This window comes from Labeo rohita, chromosome 15 (genome assembly GCF_022985175.1).
Source record: "Labeo rohita strain BAU-BD-2019 chromosome 15, IGBB_LRoh.1.0, whole genome shotgun sequence".
Taxonomy (NCBI): Eukaryota; Metazoa; Chordata; class Actinopteri; order Cypriniformes; family Cyprinidae; genus Labeo; species Labeo rohita.
The window spans coordinates 10,583,876-10,603,969 of record NC_066883.1 but is presented as its reverse complement, the minus strand read 5'-3'; the positions used below and the strand labels follow the sequence as shown (position 1 = coordinate 10,603,969).

At 36.4% G+C, this 20,094-nt stretch overlaps 2 protein-coding genes across 7 annotated transcripts in view; both read right to left on the bottom strand.

Moving 5' to 3' along the window:
* The window catches only part of LOC127177089 (period circadian protein homolog 2), a 30,064-nt gene extending 22,593 nt beyond the window's left edge, over window positions 1-7,471 (bottom strand). For 3 of the 6 annotated variants that reach the window (XM_051129101.1, XM_051129106.1, XM_051129107.1), the window contains exons 1-5: window positions 5,499-5,662; window positions 4,012-4,406; window positions 1,081-1,173; window positions 712-866; window positions 503-624 (exon numbers count right to left, since the gene is read on the bottom strand). In XM_051129101.1, the coding sequence (XP_050985058.1) occupies window positions 503-624; window positions 712-866; window positions 1,081-1,173; window positions 4,012-4,346 (705 nt within the window). In that variant the 5' untranslated portion in view covers window positions 4,347-4,406; window positions 5,499-5,662. Of the gene's footprint in view, window positions 1-502; window positions 625-711; window positions 867-1,080; window positions 1,174-4,011; window positions 4,407-4,816; window positions 5,149-5,489; window positions 5,663-7,360 lie in introns of those variants that run through there. The other 3 variants (XM_051129103.1, XM_051129102.1, XM_051129104.1) reach the window with 3 other exon arrangements.
* A 521-nt stretch (window positions 7,472-7,992) lies between these two features.
* The window catches only part of pik3cb (phosphatidylinositol-4,5-bisphosphate 3-kinase, catalytic subunit beta), a 44,780-nt gene continuing 32,678 nt past the window's right edge, over window positions 7,993-20,094 (bottom strand). The window contains 11 exon segments of the mRNA XM_051129147.1: window positions 7,993-10,002; window positions 11,830-11,962; window positions 12,083-12,228; window positions 12,455-12,578; window positions 14,849-15,016; window positions 15,993-16,071; window positions 16,158-16,267; window positions 16,944-17,128; window positions 19,533-19,632; window positions 19,743-19,886; window positions 19,969-20,090. Coding sequence (XP_050985104.1) covers window positions 9,871-10,002; window positions 11,830-11,962; window positions 12,083-12,228; window positions 12,455-12,578; window positions 14,849-15,016; window positions 15,993-16,071; window positions 16,158-16,267; window positions 16,944-17,128; window positions 19,533-19,632; window positions 19,743-19,886; window positions 19,969-20,090 — 1,443 coding nt within the window. The 3' untranslated portion in view covers window positions 7,993-9,870.

Genomic DNA, 20,094 nt, shown 5'->3' with positions numbered 1-20,094 from the left:
AGAAATTTTAAGTAAGAGAAATTTTAACTGAGGAAGCTTGACAATAAACATACGATTGCTTTGTCTGTGTTCTTGCAAAAGGTTATTTCAAACACTCGACTATGTTATGAAGTTAAATTAGAGAAAAAGCATGTCAATAAATTATATCTTTGCTGGACAACAGGTTTGTAAACAGGCCCATACACATGCAAAACTGTATCCCACACGTGCTATTGTAAACTTTATCATTATCGCTGGAAGACTAATTTACCGGTATATCACAAACGATAAGATATCGCCCATCTCTAGCAAGCAGTGCCATCTGCTGTTCAAAACTAAGCTCAGAATCGATTAGAGAAAGAATTACGCGTTCGGAAAATCTCAGAATCGATGCTAAATCATTTTTACGAGTTGCGATGCATCGATTTATTGTCCCAGCCCTAGTAAGTACATTATCAAAAAATGTTTGCTTGCTCCGGAAGTGAACTACTCCTTTAAGTCTGTGTTTATATGTACTACTTACAGCATTTTTTAGGGTATATTCTGAGGTAATGCTGTTGATTTCTTCAATAGTGTATGAAGACACGTCCAGACCAGAGGGTTGACTGTCATTGATCATAAGCATCTGATAGTACTCTTCATTGGCTGCAAACACAAAGAAAAACATATCAAGCTTACACAATATTAATACACATAAAACAGCAAAAATCATTGTGTTTGTGGTTGTCTGACCTTTGACTTGTTTGACGCAGCGCAGGGCGTATCTGAGAGTGTGTAGTGTGCTTGCCCGGCCCTTGCTGCGTTTGTCAGGAGGGAGATGATATTTCAGCTCTTTCAAGGTCTTAAAAAGCTCCTTCTGAGTTTTAGCCTTTGCTGACTGTTCACTACTGCAAAGACAATTCACACACAAAATGACACTAGTATTAATACTATTGTGCCTACTGTTTTTCTTAAAAGGGGTCACTGCAAATTTTACAATGTAAAACATTTGTTAACTTCCAAAATCAACACTCCCTTACTGCTTCAAAAAGAGAAGCTAAATGTCTTTTCATTAAGTGATACATCTATATTACAGCTAATTAATGTCTGTCATTGTTTTACCTGCAGCCGCTGGTTGATGGGTTGTCTTGCTCTGAACTGACCAGGCTGAATGCGTTGTTGCTACTGGGAGGGGAAAGACTTTGCGAGTTTGAGCTACAGAAGAAAAGTAAGAGGTGAAGAGAACAACAATTATAAGTGAGACAGACATAAAATGACTGGAGGAATTCTGACAAGAGGTCAGGTCATTATATCAAAACCTTAAATAATACTTTATTTTGTATTAGACTGCTTGTTTTGTCAGGGTCTTAAACTAAAGGGGTGGGGGGGGGTTACCTAATGACAAGTTTACCTAAGGACATAAAAAATACTTCTTTAAAGTTGTTTTGTGTTAAATAAATAAATAAATTTAAAAATTACCAATCATTTTGCTAGATAAGACCCTTCTTCCTCGGCTGGGATTATTTAAAGGCATTTGAAGCTGCAATTAAACTGCATTTTGGAAGTTCAAACTTGGGGGCAGCATTGAAGTCCACTATACAGAGAAAAATTTGAAAAGGGGGTGAATAAATTATCTGTAAATTTTTGTTCTGGAAGTGGACTTCTCCTTTAAATAAATAGTGAGTATATGTTGCAAGACTAATTTGTTCTGGGGGGTTTTTTAAAGACTATGGACCTTTCTCACATTTCCAGGTTTCTCATAGTGGAAGTCATCATAGTTGGGTAAAATGTGAATGGGAGAGTACCACAAATATATTTGGCAGTTAGAAGAGAGAACAATTTCAAATTTACCTTCCCTCCCATAGACGCGGCATTAGAAACATCCTCGCATAGCGTTAACTAGTTTTTTTGTAACTTGATGAAAAGATGATATAATACAAAGTATAGTGTTATAAATGTACATACATATTTTTAAAAATTAAATTATAAAAACGTTCTTTTATAAAAAGGATTTATGATGATGTCATTGAAACACGTCATCACAGGCTTGTGAAAAGGGTCTATTGTAGAATACAATCCAAAACCCAGTGTAGTTCAAATGCAGTAGTAATAATGATAATGATGATGATGATAATAATAATAATACAATTTTATTTTGTTTTATATCAAATTATTTTTATTAAAGAACAACCACCAGTTTTGAAATTGAATAGAGGACAGACTCTACGTTAATCATAGGAAATTTTAAGTCTCTAACTCAAAGCTGATAGTGCCACCAACTGTCCAAAGTTGCACTCGTGTTTATGCTAATAACCTTTGAATCGTAAGGGCTAGAAGCAATTTTTCCCCTGTAATTTCTTGGCTCATTTAGAATTTTCTGGAAGCCTACTTTTTTCAAACTCCTCCTAGACCGGTGCTCCGATTTGTATGAAAATCGAATCATATTATTTTGACAATAAAAAGTTATGGAATTTATGGAAGTTAGTGAACGTGAGGTTATACTACTGCAGTGCTTTGGCATATTTAGACCAAACTTGGATTGTGTTATGACAACCATGACCAGTAGTACCTGCACAGTCCCAGCTAGTGGTCAGATATGAAAAATGACATTTTTTGCTCATCACTTCTGAATGGTTTGGTCAAAAATCATGAGATAGTTCCTTTAGATCCGGTGTAGCACACAGAGTCGAATGGCACCCATTTTTCCCGTTGGTAGTTAGCAATTTTGAATTTAGACGTAGAAGTGCTGTATTGTACAAACGCATTAGTGTATCATTACACAGCTCACTATATGTCATTAAGCCCTGAAGGCACTGAAAAAGTTCTGGGCAAAAATTTAAATAAAATTTAAAGATTCCTTCAGTTGTATTTAGAACAATAATACCAAATATGCCATGAGATGAACATCCACCATGAATTTCTTTCACACCAATTTTGTCGCAGAACCACCTATTAGTCGAAAGTGATAAGCAATTACACCAGCAACTGATTTAAAGATGCAGGGATATAATGAACAAGGGATGTAATGATGCACCCCAAGCCAGTTGAAAATCGATAAAAATGTAACGATTTAAGTCGGTTGAGATGTTAAATGAATCACAACACAGTTGGGGGTAGGGACTTATGTGAATGTATCTTTGAGGGCAACTGAATCAATAAAGTATAAACTGGTATTTTCAACTTGCCTCTGGATAATGCATATAAACAAGCCTTAGTTTGTTTATATGAAGAGATTTCTTTGATCGTGAAATCAGTGAATCGTATTGCATCGTGTGTTGAGTGAATCGTTACATCCCTAATGATTGCATTTATGATTTTTCAACATTTTTGCTTCACAGTATCAACAGATGTCTTTAGTTACTAATATTTTTTGTTAGCCAGATGTTCCCCGCTATGCTTTCTTAGTTGCTTATTTTGCTGCTGCTGCACTTGACCCTTTAATTGCTGCTTGCAGCTATAGTCCTCATTTTTATTATTAAGTAATAATACATAAGCAAGCATGCTGTTGTGCTGAATATCTCTGGCCACAGCAGCATCACACTACAGGTAGTAACTAGGGCTGTCAATTTAACACATTAATTTGAGGCAATTAATTATGGAGGAGGGCCGGGGCACACATTACATTTATAAATGCATTTAACACACCACATCATCCATTGCATGCAGTTGCTGATAAACATGCAGGACATTCAAGATATGAGGGCAAAAGGGGTAAGATAAAAGGTATTGTATGGGTTTTTGTTTGTTTTATTTATATCATATGAATATAAGGGTGATATAGTTTAGCAATGTCACTCGAGCAAGAGTGCTGTTTTTTCCTCAGATATCTGCACAATTGCAAAAGTGATACTGACTGCTGTTCATAGCAATGTTGCATATCAGACTGCTCATCCAGGTAACTTAAACTGGGTTTACTTTCATGACCCTCATATCACACCACAAACGTGCACTTTCATTTCATAAAAACGCAACTGGTACCATCTTGCTTTTCAGTAATCAATTGTGTTATGTTTCACATTATGATACACATCGATACATTTTGTATCCCCTCACCTCTTATTACTCCCTGATGATGCCATGATCGCAGAATCCTTTCCGTTTCCACTGGAACTCCCAACAGACTCATGTCCATGTGATTCATTACTGTGGGACTCATTACTGTGAGATTCTGTGCCACTTCCACTAGAGCCACTTCCGCCCATCTCCATGTCCTCATGCATCTGTGTTTGAGGTCTCGGAGATGTGGGTGGGTCATGACTGCTGTCGCTCCCCTCAGAGGCCCCACCCATGCGGTGCAGGTGAGACATGGAGCCACACGGGGACTCAGACTCCCCTTCCTCAGACATGCCCCTGTACAGGTAGGGCTTTGGCTCTGTCTCACCTGACATGGACAAGGTCAAGCTTTACATTTCAGGTCAAAGGTCCTCTGACCCAATTACATGGTGTACCTGTGAAAACAATTGGTAAGATAAGGTAAATGCAATAATGCTCCCCCTAAAAAAGTTTTACAACTGCCCAGTCTCCCCTAGTTAGCTGATACTATGAGAGATTTTTGTTTTTTATTCATAGTTCCTTGGAAACCATAGAAATAGATTGCTGGTCAAGCATCCTTGATATTATACAACAACCTTTTGGTCACATGGAGTCAAATGCAGTTGGGTGCACACACAGACTAATGTCTCTGATATTTGCATTAAATAGTCCAGCTTCACCAACTAAATTACAAATCAGCATTAATTTTTTTAGGGCAGTCACCACATAATTATTTCAATATTTACTCCTAAACAAACATGTAACTTAATTTCATATTATTAGGTGTCCTGCTAAAGAAATAATACATTATAGACAATAAACAAACCTCCACTGGATATAGTTCCATGCAACCAAAACCTATAGGCCCGACAAAAAAAACAAAAAAAAAACAAAAACAAGCCTACATATTTTGTCACTGCTTGTTGACGTTATTGTTAACGTTACTGCTCGTGTCTATTTTTACTTTTTGCCCTGGGAATGTAAAACGTTATATGTTAAAACATAAGTTTGCTGAATGCGTTGGTTATTGTCTGACAGAGCGCTTGCAATTTACGTATACTGAAGAAAAACTATTAATATCAGTGCAAATATAATATCGATGATAACTAGAGAAAACATTAACTCTCTTTTAAATATGGTTATATATATTTAGATACATTTGTTTTATTTTCAGCCCAAACTCCCCCCGCCCCTGTCCGCCTCTCTATACTCACACACGTTGACCTGCAATGCACTGCACGGTACACTGACACAGTTATGTAAAAAGTCGTGCTACCACCGACACAATTCGTTTTATAATCTCCTTAACTGACATACCAGTTGTAAAAAGGAAAAACGCATGTAATATTGTATTTATAATGTATTATAATCATCACAACTCCAAAATATATGAATACTGTAAAAAACAGAACGATTATAACCATTTCCGCGCATGCGCAGTACGCGACATGTTATGCAACATTTTTTTTTTAAACCAACAGTGAAAAAAATGAAGTAACCTCACAAACCAGCAAGAGCACGCTTGATTCACCATCCAGGTCTTTGGTAGTATCAGTGTTTTCGGTCCCGGTTTACTTTTGTCACAGCGAGGCAAGTAGGAATCCTGGCGTACTGTACACACTTCACCGGTCCTTGTTACAGCTGAAAGCAGTGGCTCACGCTCTGACCTCAATTTTAGCTCCTCCCCTTTTACTTCCTATTGGCTGCAACACTAGGGTTCCCATGGAAAACACTACCTAGTGACGTCAATACGCGCTCATTGGTGAGTGCCTCCGCCGGTCTTTTTATATAAATCGTCAAGGCGCCGCACGTGGAATCCCATGCTGATGCTACGATCGTGGAAAGTAGAGTAACCGTATAAAGTTCAAAATGACGGTAACGTTGCTAAGTTATATAAAGACAAAATATAATTGCGTGTTAATCTAAGTACTAATGCATTCAGTTACATTTAATACAGCGAAAAACACCTCTCTGCATGCTTCATTTTTTTATACAGTGATCTTACGCGAACAACGCATCATTGTAGTTGTCATGTCTACATACCTACATACACTGACCCACACATACACAAGGCTTGCTGCGTCCCGTCTTTTACGACATGAAATGCAAACATCCAAATATCCATTATTGCGGATGACTGCCTAACCACTATTTCAAGCAACTGTGATGTATGTTTGTGTGAGAGGTTTTGGTTGCAGACAGTGACCTGCATAGACTTCAGCAGGGACAGAAGAATATATAGTGACATTGAAAATTAAAACATTAAATTAATTAGTATTAAAAGTTTGGACACGTACACAATTAACGTTGTTTGCTTTTATATTGTTTCAGCTTTACCTCATCTTTACTTGCTCCACATTGGCCATCCCTGCTTGACATGGTTACAAAGTGATTACAGCTTCCTAGTTTACAATTTTCTGCTTTAAAAACCATCATACTTATAAAGTATGATGTAACAAAGCTGTTTCAATGAGTCACTAGACTAAGGCTGCGTTTTACTTTAAAGATAAATGCCTTTCCCTTGCTAACTTTCCCTCCATCTGTCAGCAGATTTACGCTGTTGCTATTAGCCAGTTTATTTCTAAAGTCAAACAGAACACAGCCTACGATGACCAGTCACTGTCATAATGCCCAGTAATTCAGTAAGTTCATTTGGTTTACTCTCCTCATGCTCATTACTGTTTTGTTAAATTCTATGAAAGGTCTGCAGCTTACTCAAAGTGCATAGCCCAGGGATTTTAAACCCAGCTCCTGGAGGGCTGCAGTCCTGAGTTTAGCTCCGACCTGCTTCAACACACCTACCTTTAGTTTTGATTAGCTGCTTAAGGTGGGTTTAGAGTTGGAACTAAACTCTGCAGAGCTGTGGCCCTCAGAGTGTTGGGGGTTCTCCAAGACTAGGGCTGCGTTTTCCAAAAGCATTGTACGATGATGTAAGCCTAAGTTGATCGTAGAACCGCTGTCACCAATAAAGCTAGGATAAGCTTCCAATGATTTTGAGAAACACAGCCCTGAAATGTATAATGTATACCAGTGATTCTTATCTGTAGTCCAGTGTAGCCAGTGCTCTTCACAGTTTCTATTCCTGTTCAAAATCGCCCTACAGACCCTCATTCACTGTTCCCTATATTAGTCCATTAATGTACTAGTGCATGAATGAAAATTAGTGTTTAAATTCGGACACTGCGTGTGCTAATAGGCTGCTTTTGTTAGCTTCTGTTTGCTGTTTAACAATCATATGGAAACTTAGCAAACTGGCAGCTTCAGTAGTAATGAAAAAATATTGAGGTATTATATCGAACTCTGTTGTTGAAACTAGAATGCATAAACCTTAATTAAACTATTTAATAATAAAGTAAAAAGAAATGAATACCTGTATGACATTACGGCATACCCACGTTGGGCAAGCAGTTTGGAAAATGAATGAGTGGATTATTTAGCTGCAAGCGCCATCTACTTGTGAGACATGGGAATTAATTCAGCGCTAACCTCACAGTGCATTATGGGTATTCTCTAGCTGTTGGGCGTGTTTATAAAAAGTATTCAAACATTCATGTTTTGTAGTTTTACAATAATGATCAGGGTTAGTTTAATTTAGGTTAAATTTCAGAGGATGTAATGGTATTTTTCATGAGAATCATGAACTATGGACATGCACATGGATAAAGCACTGACTGTTAGAAAAGTTGTTAATTACACTGTTTTGATAAATACTTTTTTAAACTCACAAAAATGATTCAGCCTGACATTTCCAATCTAACAAATCAAGCAGTTGACCTAAAACAGTTAAGTTTAGCCCAAAATCATTTACTTACCATCAGGGTATCTACAATTAAAGTTGATGGGGTCCAGAAATTTCAAAAAGTGCTGATTCCATAAACATAATCCTTGACTGTAGTGGTTTAATCCCAGTGTCTTCTGAAGTATTATTTTGAACCAAACTTTGAACTTTCTTCAATAATTTATTTATTTTTTTCTAAATCATATTGAAATTGTAAAGAAGAGTTCAATGAAAACAACTTTAATGGCATTTCTATAAAATGGGCAAGACAGAGCAAAGCCTGTATTAAAAGTTTCAGTGAAATCAAAGGTCATCAGTGTAACATACAGCAGCATGAGCGCACACACATACACTCTCAAAATAGGTTTACAGTTGCACTTTTATGGTTGCATATTGCACCAAGACATCCCCTAATATAGCATAAGGAGTAGAGCCAATGGACATTGGAATATAACCTGTTCTAGTACAAAATTTTAATTATTTGATAGACTCAAATCTTATTCTCTCATTTACCACAACAGCACAGGAAATGAAAGGTTTATAGGTTTACAGTTGCACTTTTACGGTTGCATATTGCACCAAGACATCCCCTAATATAGCATAAGGAGTAGAGCCAATGGACATGGGAATATAACCTGTTCTAGTACAAAATTTTAATTATTTGATAGACTCAAATCTTATTCTCTCATTTACCACAACAGCTCAGGAAATGAAAGCATTACTCTCTCTGGAATGTTGGTCCTAGAATATTTGCATTGCTCTTAATCTCATCATATCACAGTACAGTCTTTCTTCCCATTCACACATACGGCTATTCAGTGTAAAAATAACATGCTCAGTGCGTCTATACATATCTCTAGTCACACAGCCAAAATGAGAAGCAGCACTAGAGACAGCATGTTATGTGTAAAAGACATTGATAATTACTCTCTGTGCTTTACAATATAGGCATTAATCAGTGATTACTACTGCCTAAACTGTCACTAGACGGTAGCTGTCATGACTGTTAGACCTCCCCTTTTTGGTCCTCTGAGTCTTTTGTGCAGATATTCCGAGCAAACAGGCAGTTGAAATTGTGAGTTTTGATATGCAGGGATATAGTAAGCCCATATAAATTTGTGAATTACTCTTAAAACAACAGGCAAAAAAATAAACAATTTATATGGTCTAAACCATTAAACAATGGGTTTGGATATAATGCTGTGCTTACGTTTAGATGCAAGATTTTTTTTTATGGCTAGCACCAAAGAACAAACTACAGAGCTTTGCTCAACACAGAGAGGAGCGATGTTGTGGAAGGTCCTTCATCTACACAGCGTTTGTTCAAAGTGATCCTCAATGAATATCTGTGTGTGAACACACCCCATTTTTTTCTTTTTCTTTTTTTTTTTTTTAATTACAGCAATTTCTGCTTTACATAAAGTAGTACTGTGGTATATAGGAACAGTGCTTCACTATTATAACATTTAAAACTCATAAAATATTTATACCTATAACATGATTCCAGTGTTTTTAAGACTATTCCTCATAATAAAGTAGTCTGGCACATACAGTTAAAAAAAAAAAAAAGTTTCTTGTGCAGTGAGGCACATGTTTACCTTTTGGTATGATAAGATGCACTTTCTCTGAGCTTGTGCTTTGATTTGTCCATTTTCAAAAGTCTATGAGTCCCACTATGTTATCGTGGTTGTACAATAAATGTCTTAATTCTGGATGGCCAAAACTTGCCTCGTTGTATCGTTTCCCTCTAGAAGGACATGCTGGAGTTATTTATTGTTTGTTGATTTTTTTCTGTGGAGAAAAAAAAAAGCTGAAATGTTCCCTGTTGTTACCTTGAATAAGGCAATTACATCCAATGTCAAGTCAGGGTTTTTTATGGTTCTCCTGTGGTCAGAGGCAGTTGTTATTCAACAGAACAAAAAGCGTAGAAGCTTAGAAGTTTTTCGTTTATTCCTGCAGACTCCAGACCTTTGAAGATTTGGGATTTGAACACCAGTTTCGTAAGATCATAAATAAGTTGTAATTAAAGTTTTGTTCCCCTAATGGTGCTCCATGATGAACCCTGACTTCAGTTTGGAGCCTGATGTCGTGTTTCCCTCGGCTTATGAAGGGTGAGCCACAATGTGGGCCATCCAGTTGACTTTGGTGGTCCAACTCTCTCGCAGAGCTTCATCAAACTTCTGCCGGAACTGTTTGAGGGCCTCGTCATCCGTTTTACCTAACGCCAGAGAGTCCTGGAAGACAAACATACAGCTGGTATCATTATGTATGTAATTATTTTATTTTAGATTATTTTACTTAATTTTATTCACCATCAAATTTAACACAGCTAAGCACTGACCTAAATTGATGTTATAATGGCTTCATTCTGTTCTCTGGGCTTTTTTTTTTTTTTTTTTTTTTTTTTTGCAGTACACTAACTCAAAAGATATATAATCAAAGGTACAGATCAACGTAGTAGTATATATATGTAAAACTGACATATATAACTAAATTGTATAATATATAAATATAATTAATAGTAATATGAGTAATTGTAATGTATATAATGATTAATGACATTTACATACTGAAGTACATTAAGCACTTTAAGGATCAGAGCAGTGGAGTGAATGTTTGAGTAAACCTTTGTAACTCATATTTAAAATGCAGATGCATATCTCTCCTTAATAATATTATCACTAAAAACAGTGGCTCCCAACCACATTCCTGCAGTACCCCAACAGTGCACATTTTGCACATTGTCCTTGGAGTGTGTCAGTATGATCATTCCAATAGTTTTGATGGATTCTAAAAGTGGTGGTTGTTCTATGGTCCACTCTTTAATTGATTCTTTAAGTGAATTTTGATTTGTAAATAAGAGTAATCATAAACCGTAGTAAGAAGTTCTTTATCAAATGATGATGCAAATGTGTAATAACTGAGATAGATATGATTAGTAACTGTATGAGTTGTGGAGAAGATCACCGTAAATCCATTTGTAAATACACTGCTGCTAAATCTACTTGATCCTTGCTCTTTTGAAGTATTTGCATGTGTATTTTAGGATTTAGGATTACACTGAAAATAAAGACTGAAAATGCAAGCTTTCTTTATATTAAGCATCAATATAAATAGCTTTCAACATGCAATAAATGCAACATAAAATTCATTTTTTCTTTTCAAGTGAATACATAAATATAATGGGTTTTTTTTAAATGCTTGACATTGAGGTATTCATTTTACTACAATATATTCATAGGCAGCAAGGCCAACTTTGAATATGACAAGAAAGTAGCATCATTTCTGTAAAGTTGACTGTGAAAATACAGTTTGTGTGTAGTATGGGCTACTCTGTTTTTTTTTTTGTGTTTTTTTGCATATTAAAAATTTGCTGTTCATTTACTCAACCTCAGGCCAGTACAGTTATTGTGGTTATTGCTAATAAAAATATTTTTTGTTGTTTTGTAAATTTAATTTGCAGAAAGAGACACCTACAGTGGAAAAACAGTTGGCCAGACAGTGATTCATCTTTTCTGAACAGTTAATAATGTCTGAGACACCATTAACCTCCTTGGACCCAGAAACAATATTCGAGACATCATGACTTGACTTAAGCAGACAGTCCATTAAAAAATATTTTAATAAGAGGCCATATGATAGCATTGTGTGAGTAACAGACAAAGTTTAAGTGACTATTTTTTAGAAAATCTTTTTTTTCGTCATAGCTTTTAAAAAGAGTCACAATTTTCAGCATGTGCAAACCTGGCACATTCACAATATGCATTCATATATATAAATAATGCACAAGGATTGCTAGGGTGGAAGATTTTCAGTGTACTGGTTAAATTTATGTTCCTCATACAAATCTATCACATGACTTGGATCTACATATGGATTATTTAAATGTTGCTTTTTCAGTCATTTTGGAGCTTGACAGCCCCATTACTATTTATTTACCATTTCATGGAACAAAATAAGCTTTGCATTATGGAAGACGAGACATGATATGGGTTCACTTAATCTGAGAATGAATACATTACAATTCTCATTTTTATGCTGCACTGGATGTGTGTTTATACCTTTAAATACTGGATGTCTTTGACAGACGTAAGCTCTGGCAGGCCTGCTGTGAGCATCAGAGCAAAGAGTGTGATGAACAGGTTTCCATTCCTTCTCAGAATCAGATACGCATCCTCACAGTATTGCCTAAAACTATACACATATACAAAGCACTGTTAAATTAGCATCGTATTTCATTAGAAATGTTGTACAAATTGTGCATTAAGAGTAAGGGAGATAACATGAAATACACAAAGTCTGTTTTTCACTAACTTTCCAAATTTCTCTGTGTTGCCTGTTTTTCCCTGTTGAATCACGTGGATGAAGTCATGAGTGAGGATGAAAGGAACACGTTCACGCTTGATCCCAAATTTGGATTTAAAGTTTCCTAGGATATGGCCAAAGTCTATGTGGAAGAGCTGAATTACACACACAAATGTTAAATAAATAATAAATATCAATACAATAAATATCATTGTTAATCTAAAAATAACTAAAGTTAATTTATCATACTAGGTCATACATAAATACAACTATTTTAATTAACAGAAGACCATAGAAGATTGAGTAAGAGTAAGAATGCCATTTTGAAGCAGCATACATCCTGTGGAAATACATCATGTGAAGAAAGGTTTTCCAACTTACCTGCCCTGTACTGCGAACCATGATGTTGTCACTATGCCGATCACCAATACCCAAGACGTAGGTGGCAACACAATAACCAGCACAGGATAAAGTGAACTCCTCAATGGCTTTGTCCAAAGCATCTCTGTCAACACATTACACGTTTTGACACAAACAGCAATTACACTTGATGAAAACATGACTACTGTCACTTATAATATATATATATATATATATATATATATATATATATATGCCGAGACTGCTAGGATTGTAGATCTAGAACAGTTCATTTTGCAACATCAAGCTTTACCATTCAAATACATTGTTTTGATGTAATATTGAAATTCACAGTAAGAGAGGTGGCAACCATATGAGGGTTGTCAATCCAAAGATTTAGATGTCAATACAGTGCAAAGTCCTATTACAATTTGCATGCATATTTAGTACAGCTCGTTAGAGGTAGCACCAAGATATGCATTTAAATAAATTCAAATTAATTAATGAGAGAGAGAGTGTGTGTGAGTGTGAAGCTTGCAAACAAGTGAAGCTTGTTGGTTTAATTATTAAAACAGCTAAGTTATCACCTCATTGCTGAGAAATATAATGTAGCTTTTCGTAGCGAAGCTGTTGTATTTATAAAATTCATGGGGCAGGACTTGAAAACCAGCCCCTGAATGTGCAATTTCGTACCTATATAAATTTTCTATCTCAATAAAATGTGACGCATACTGCACGCCGGCATTAAAATGCTATCTTTATGGGCAAACACGTCGCTCTCGCATTGGGAGTTCTGAGGGGAGTTTAGACCAGGGGCGTTTCCTCCAAGGAGGCAAAGGCGGCAGTGTCTCCTCTCCTCAAAATTGGATGAGAAAATAATTGATATTTATTGCTAAAATAAAACAACGCAAATGACATTAAAAGCGTGCTGTGATTTTTCTGGAGGCTCATTGAAATAAATGGGGGAAAGTTACGTGAGAGGAGGCAATGCCTCCATTGCGCTGATTATGATCGGAAGTTATTGGTTCATGAGATAAATCCCGCCTCTTGTTTTCGTGTGATCTCTCGGTCTGAATGAAGAAAATGATGGCGTTATTGACTAATTATAAAGTAAACAACTCTCCCGCTTAGATTATTGTTGTTTAGTGTCAAATCAAAATGAAACATAAAATGGCTTGAAAACGTGATGACTGTGTCAGTTTTTAGTGAGCATTCAGCTTGATGAAATGAAAGATGTGTCTTCGTGCCTTTGACAATGTTTACAGGGCTTTTATGATGATGACCCAAAAATAAGTTGACTACTAAAAAGAACAGCTACACATCAGTTCACAAATAAAAAACGGCGTGTCTATTTACAAGTGCAAATAGCCCGTATTGTTGGCAGAGGCTATTTACACTAACTCCGCCCACCAATGTGTAATTGGGCGAGTCAGCATTACAAAAACTATCGTCTAAAAACAGCTCCAGTGGCACAGAGGCTAAAGAACGTAATAAAGTAATTTTTGGCGCGATAGACCGGGGTTCAAGTTAGCATCTTGCTGAATTTTTTCTCCCTTTTCAAATCAGATACCACACCAGAAAGGCATGTATTTTCAATAATAATGAAGGAAATAATTAAAAAGTAAGTATTGGGTAGGGTTAGGGTAGGTGTAGGGAGGGATTTATTGTCCCAGTAAGGTGGCATCGATTTAATAATTTGAATTAAAATTATAATTTACACTCAATATATTATTATTGCATACTGTTTTATAATGTACTACAATACTGGGGTGCAGATAATTGCCACTATTTACAAAAATAGTACTAACAGCAGAAAATCATGCTAGGTGTAAATAGTAAATAGAACCTATAGCTATTTGCACTTAGTGTAAACATTAGGTGTACCAGGGACATGTATTTTATATATATATGCTTCATTTTAAAACAAACCTGCATGCCACTGATTTAGACGTAGGTTGGATGTTCAGATATTGGACATGTATCCGATTAAAATCTATTTGGAAGTGGCCCAGATCGGATGTGAAAAAATAATACACACACACACACACACACGTATACATATATATATATATATATATATATATATAATCTCGTGCAGATTTTTTATGTTTACACGTGTGCAACAAATTCCAATCTGTGTCAGATGTAAGAAAAAAAAAAATCAGATTTTTTTCAATGTAAATGCAGCCTTTGTATAGATTTTGGTATTTGGTGTGTAGACTGGTATTGGCTGGTTAATCAGCCTGTCGATATACGGTATCCCTAACCATGATAAAAATACTGCAAAAAAAAACAAACAAAAAACAACAACAACAACATTTCAACAATTTTCAATTTCCAAGGGCCTTAAAGTCAAGAAAAACTAGTTAAATTTAAAAACTGTACATATCATTGTCTACTACAGGTCTAACTCACCCAGAGTTCTTGTCTTTAAGCCAGTTCAGTAGAGCATCTTTATTGAAGGCAGCAGCAGCGGCCATGTTGCTGCTTGTTTTTTGGATGTTCGCAATGGTATCAGCTGAAGACACAACCTCAATCAGACCAGAGTGATCGCCTGTCGCCAAGCAACCATAAGGCACAATTCTACAAGATATTTATGGGATAAAAACAACAATTTTAAATTATCTCTAAAACTTACTGCAAAAAATGTGAATTCACATTCATCATTAATTTTCACATTTCGTTTGAACTGTGACAGCCACAATAGATTTAGATTATTTGTGCAGGGGCAATTTCTGCCCCTTTATCTTGAATTTGTTGGGCATTTTTGTTCATTTTGGTGGTATTTTTGCCATAAGCCCCCTTTACTTTCTAATGTCGACAGGCATTTAAGTTAAACAATTAATTGTTAGGCTTATATAATAATTCACAAACAGTGTTGCAAAATCTTTGTGAAGTCATATTTAGCCACTGAAGGGCGAATTTATCAGGGAAACCCTGACAAAAAAAAAAAAAAAAATGTATCCCCCAGAATGCGATTTTTAATGGGGGACCCCCCTCGAAACACAGTTGGGCTAGGATTGGGATAGTTTGGGGATTTTGAGTAGCAATTGGTGGGTTTTGTTGTGAAAACCTGGCGACCCTGTTCACAAACACCTAAAAGAAAAATGTTCACAAAAGAAATAATTCAACATTAGTGTCTCTTTTCACATTCTATCATGTTCCCCTTTTTAACCAAATGTAAATCAAATCCACTTAATAGTCACATACTTACAAATAGAAACAAGGATCAACATTATATACACAGATTTTTACAGACAAACACACACACGTTGTGTTTCCATGTTTTATGGGGAAATTCCATAGGCGTAATGGTTTTTATACTGTACAAACCGTATATTCTATCGAACTGCACCCACCATACACCTAAACCTAGCCCTCACAGAAGACTGTGCACACATTTACTTTCTGAAAAAAAAACCCAACTCATTCTGCATTATTTATAAGCCTGTTTCCTTATGGGGACCTACGAAATGTCCCCACAAGGTCAAAATTCACTGGTATTACTATCCTTGTGGGGACGTGATAAATACCAAGTACACACACACACACTCTTTACCTGAGGTCCAGGTTAGCCTCCTTCCACAGAAGATCCATTAACCTCAAAATCTGTAGCGTCAACATGTCCTGCCGCAGGTCTGAGAAAGAAAGATTTTTAAGTTTATTTAATGTCATCTTGCGACAGCCTTGTCTTTGCCTATTATCTGAGCCATCTGTCCCTCACCATCACCATTTTTGAAGATGATGCCCACTGTGTCTCCTCCCAACAGCTTGTTATTGTAAACAATCCACAGAGGTTTCATTTTAGAGTCCATGTACTTACACCTCTCCACACTGGCAGAGAAATAAAAAAAAAAAAAAGCCCAAATTCATCTTACTGTTGTATGCAGCATTTTGTCTGAAATGACGGCAACAACAATGTGGTAAAAGTGATTCATCCTACAAAGTCTCAAAGTTAATCTCTTTCATGTAATATCAAGTGTGCTCCTCCTGGAGGGTCATTTTGGAAAATTTAGCTCCAAACTTAACAGAACACAACAGAACAAGCTAACCGGGTCACGTAACTGAATATGCATACTATACCATGTGAAAAGAAGTATGTGAAATGAGTAGTATGTCCAAATTTACACCATTCATAAAACAGTAGTTGTAAAGTACCCAAGATGACTCATTACTTCCATCTTAGAATTAACCATCAACATACAAATGTTTGTTTTATATAATCTTTCAAAACATAAAAACTCACTGGGTCTTTAAAACCACTTTCATTTTCAAGCTGACGTCACCAACCTCACTTATTATATCTCGTTAACTTTCCCCCCCAACCACCTGTCATACACAGACAACTTTTTCTAACCTGATTATGGAAGTAAAATGAAAATAAACAATTCCTGAAAATAAACAACTCCTCTGCCAACTAATATAGTTCATTAATCTTACGAAATCTGAAGTGTACTACTTTGAAAACACTGTATGCATAGAACAATACACACACAGAGATAAATCTTACTGTACTCCAGCGAGCAGTATATTGGGGTTGAGAGGTGAATGCAGGTCAGAAAGAGTCTCGATGAATCCCGTCTGTCTAAGGCACGTCATCATGGCCTCTTTAAGATGAGCTTGTTTTGTCTTGGTTTTTATGGTGCCCAATTTAATCAGCTCATTTACTGCTTTCAGCTTACTGAGAGCTTCAACCTACAAAATAATTACAAAACACCATAACATTAAGTGCCAAAAACAATCACAAAATAAAATAAAAATACCAAGATGAGAATAAAATCTTATACACAAAAAATACACTGACTTTGAGTGGACTTTTTTTTTTTTTTAGAACACTTTTTTTAAACACATTTACCAAATAAATCCACTATGTTTTTTTTTTTGTTTGTTTTTGTTTTTTTATCCAAAGTGAAATACAGATTAAAAATACAATAACAGAAGTCATTGATTCTACAAAGTCCCATAAAGTGATAAGCAATAAAAAGTTTAATCTCTTCCATGTAAGATCAGGTATGTCCAATCCTGCTCCTGAAGGGACATCTTGCAGATTTTATTACCTTAACTGAACGCACCAGAACAAGCTAATCGGGTCACATGTCTGAATATGCCTACTATAATATGTGAAAAGCAGTATGTGAAATGAGTAATATGTCCAAATTTACAGTAAATACTTCAAGCAATTCTAAAGTACAGCTCCAATACTTTACTATTCCATAAGGCCACAGGAGAAGAGTCTTGAGTGACCAAAAAGTTGCAAAATTCATCATCAAATGTAGCACCTACTCTGGTAGTACACAATTTTGGACACAGTGAGGCAATAAGGCAGTTGTTATTATAAGGCAGGCTCAGGCCAAACTCTGCAGGAAGGTGCAAATCTTAACAAAATCTTTGACAATGTATCACATAGAAGAGCTGACTCATTCTGTGATAATCTGGACTGTACTTTTGACTTTATTTTGAAACGTCCAGCTGTCATTGCCAAGCCTCGTTTCTTAAGAACTGTTCTTATAGTTTGTTCATGTCTGACATTTGCTCTAGTTATTTTTGACATGGTTCCCTTTAATATATTAAAATTTTGTGACAAGTAGTTGTCCTCTTTGAACCTGTTAGTTACGTCGCTTTAACTCACTCCTCAGAATGCAAATTATCCATTATCCATTTGAAATCAACTTTGTAGCTGTATTTAGGGCCTGAGCACTGAGGTGCGAGGACCCTATTGGAATTGCTCTGTTTATTATTATTATTCTGTTCCAAAATGAATTGCATTTTTGAGGGCCTAAACATGCTCAAAAACTCATGAATCTTTGCACACGCATCAGAACTGGCGAAACTTTATATCCGATATAGGTTTCAGAAGTGGGTGTGGCAAAATGGCTCAATGGCGCTACCTATACACTTTCAACAGAGTGCATGTATGAAAATCGGTACACACATGTAACACGCCAATACCTACAAAAAAGTCTCCAGGTACAAAATTCAAATACCAACAGGAAGTAAGTTATTTTGATTTTTCCCAACAAATTTTGTGCTGATTTTGCCTTTTCAGGCATATTTTAACAAACTCCTCCTACAGATTTTTTTCCGATCAACACCAAACTTGGCTAGTCTAATCTAAAGCCCTTTGTGACATTAAATTGCGAAGATCTCGAGTTTTTGTTGGAGGACGTGTTTGTCAATGTTTCGCCATGAAAAAGGAAGTTGTTATAACTCAGCCATACAATGTCTGATCTGCCCCAAACTTCACATGTTTGAGAAGAGTCCTGGCCTGAAAATAGGTCCATGCTCATATTCAGTTATAGTCATAGTGCCACCTTCTGGCAACAGAAAGTGCATGTTTTACGCTGTAAGAAACTCTTCCGATTTCATGACATCAACATTATATTTGGTCAGTCTAATCTAAAGGTCTTGGCCAAGATAAATTATGAAGATCTTGAGTTTTCGTTGAAGGGCATGTCCATGGCGGCCTGACAAAGTTCGATGTTTTGCCATGGGAATAGAAGTTGTTGTAACTCAATACAATGTCCGATCAGCCCCAAACTTCACATGTTCGATAAGAGTCCTGGCCTGAAGACACCTAAAGGCCAATATTCAGTTATAATCACAGCGCCATCTGCTGGCAGCAGGATTTGTCATGTTTTACACTAATTTAAGCATACCATGTTCAGTCTGCACCAAACTTCACATATTTGGCAACAGTCTTGGTCTAAACACATCTACATGCCAATATTCAGTTATAGGCATAGCGTCACCAGTTGGCAGCAGGAAGTTTGGCACATATAAATGACTTTGACGTATTCTTCCTATATTTACTATATTAAAAAGCATATTGCCCACCATTTGCTGTTTTCCTAAAGTCACCGGTCGGCAATGAGCCCGGGTGCGAAGGTCTTTATATCGCTGCTTAAAGCTTAAATTGTAATTGGGATGCAAAGACTTTTCACAGTGCTTTGACTCCCATCTTCTAGCTTCATCTTTAATGATACGTGTGTGTATTCCAATTTTATATAAAATACAATAAATGCTATCTCTGAATGAAACTGAATAAAATGTTAAAAATAAGAAAACAAGAAAATGGAATAAAAAAATTTAAACCTCGCACCTGTTTTTTGAGAACTTCTATGTGTGGGATGCAGCCTCGGCAGTATGCTTCCAAAATCAGAGCAAAATGAACAGACACCGCTGGCATGTACATTTCAGACCTGTAATGTAAAACACGCGCAATCATAAACTAGTTCTGCATACGCATACGGAAATACCAGGTGAAGTCAAGTATTTACATATTCAGGCATCTTCACATGTATACACTTGCCTGAGATGCCAGAAGAGGAAATGGCCAATCTTGCGGCTGGACTGAGCACGCTCCAGGAGGAAACGGCTGAGGGCGCAGTCATAGTACGGCTCATAGCGCAACACCTGCACAAGCTGCAGTAAATACTGCAACAGCTCATTATCACTAAAACACAGAAACAAACATTCAGGATTCCTTATAACGTTCATCCTTGACAATGTGCTCTCTGACACTGTGGACTTCTCACCTCATATCTCTAAGGCAGTTAACCGCAAATTCTCTGACATATTGGTCAGGGTAGTTGAAATCCAGAAGTTCGAGAGCATCTCGAGGGCTTAGTTTTGGCCAAATCTGCAACAAAGCCTGTAACTGC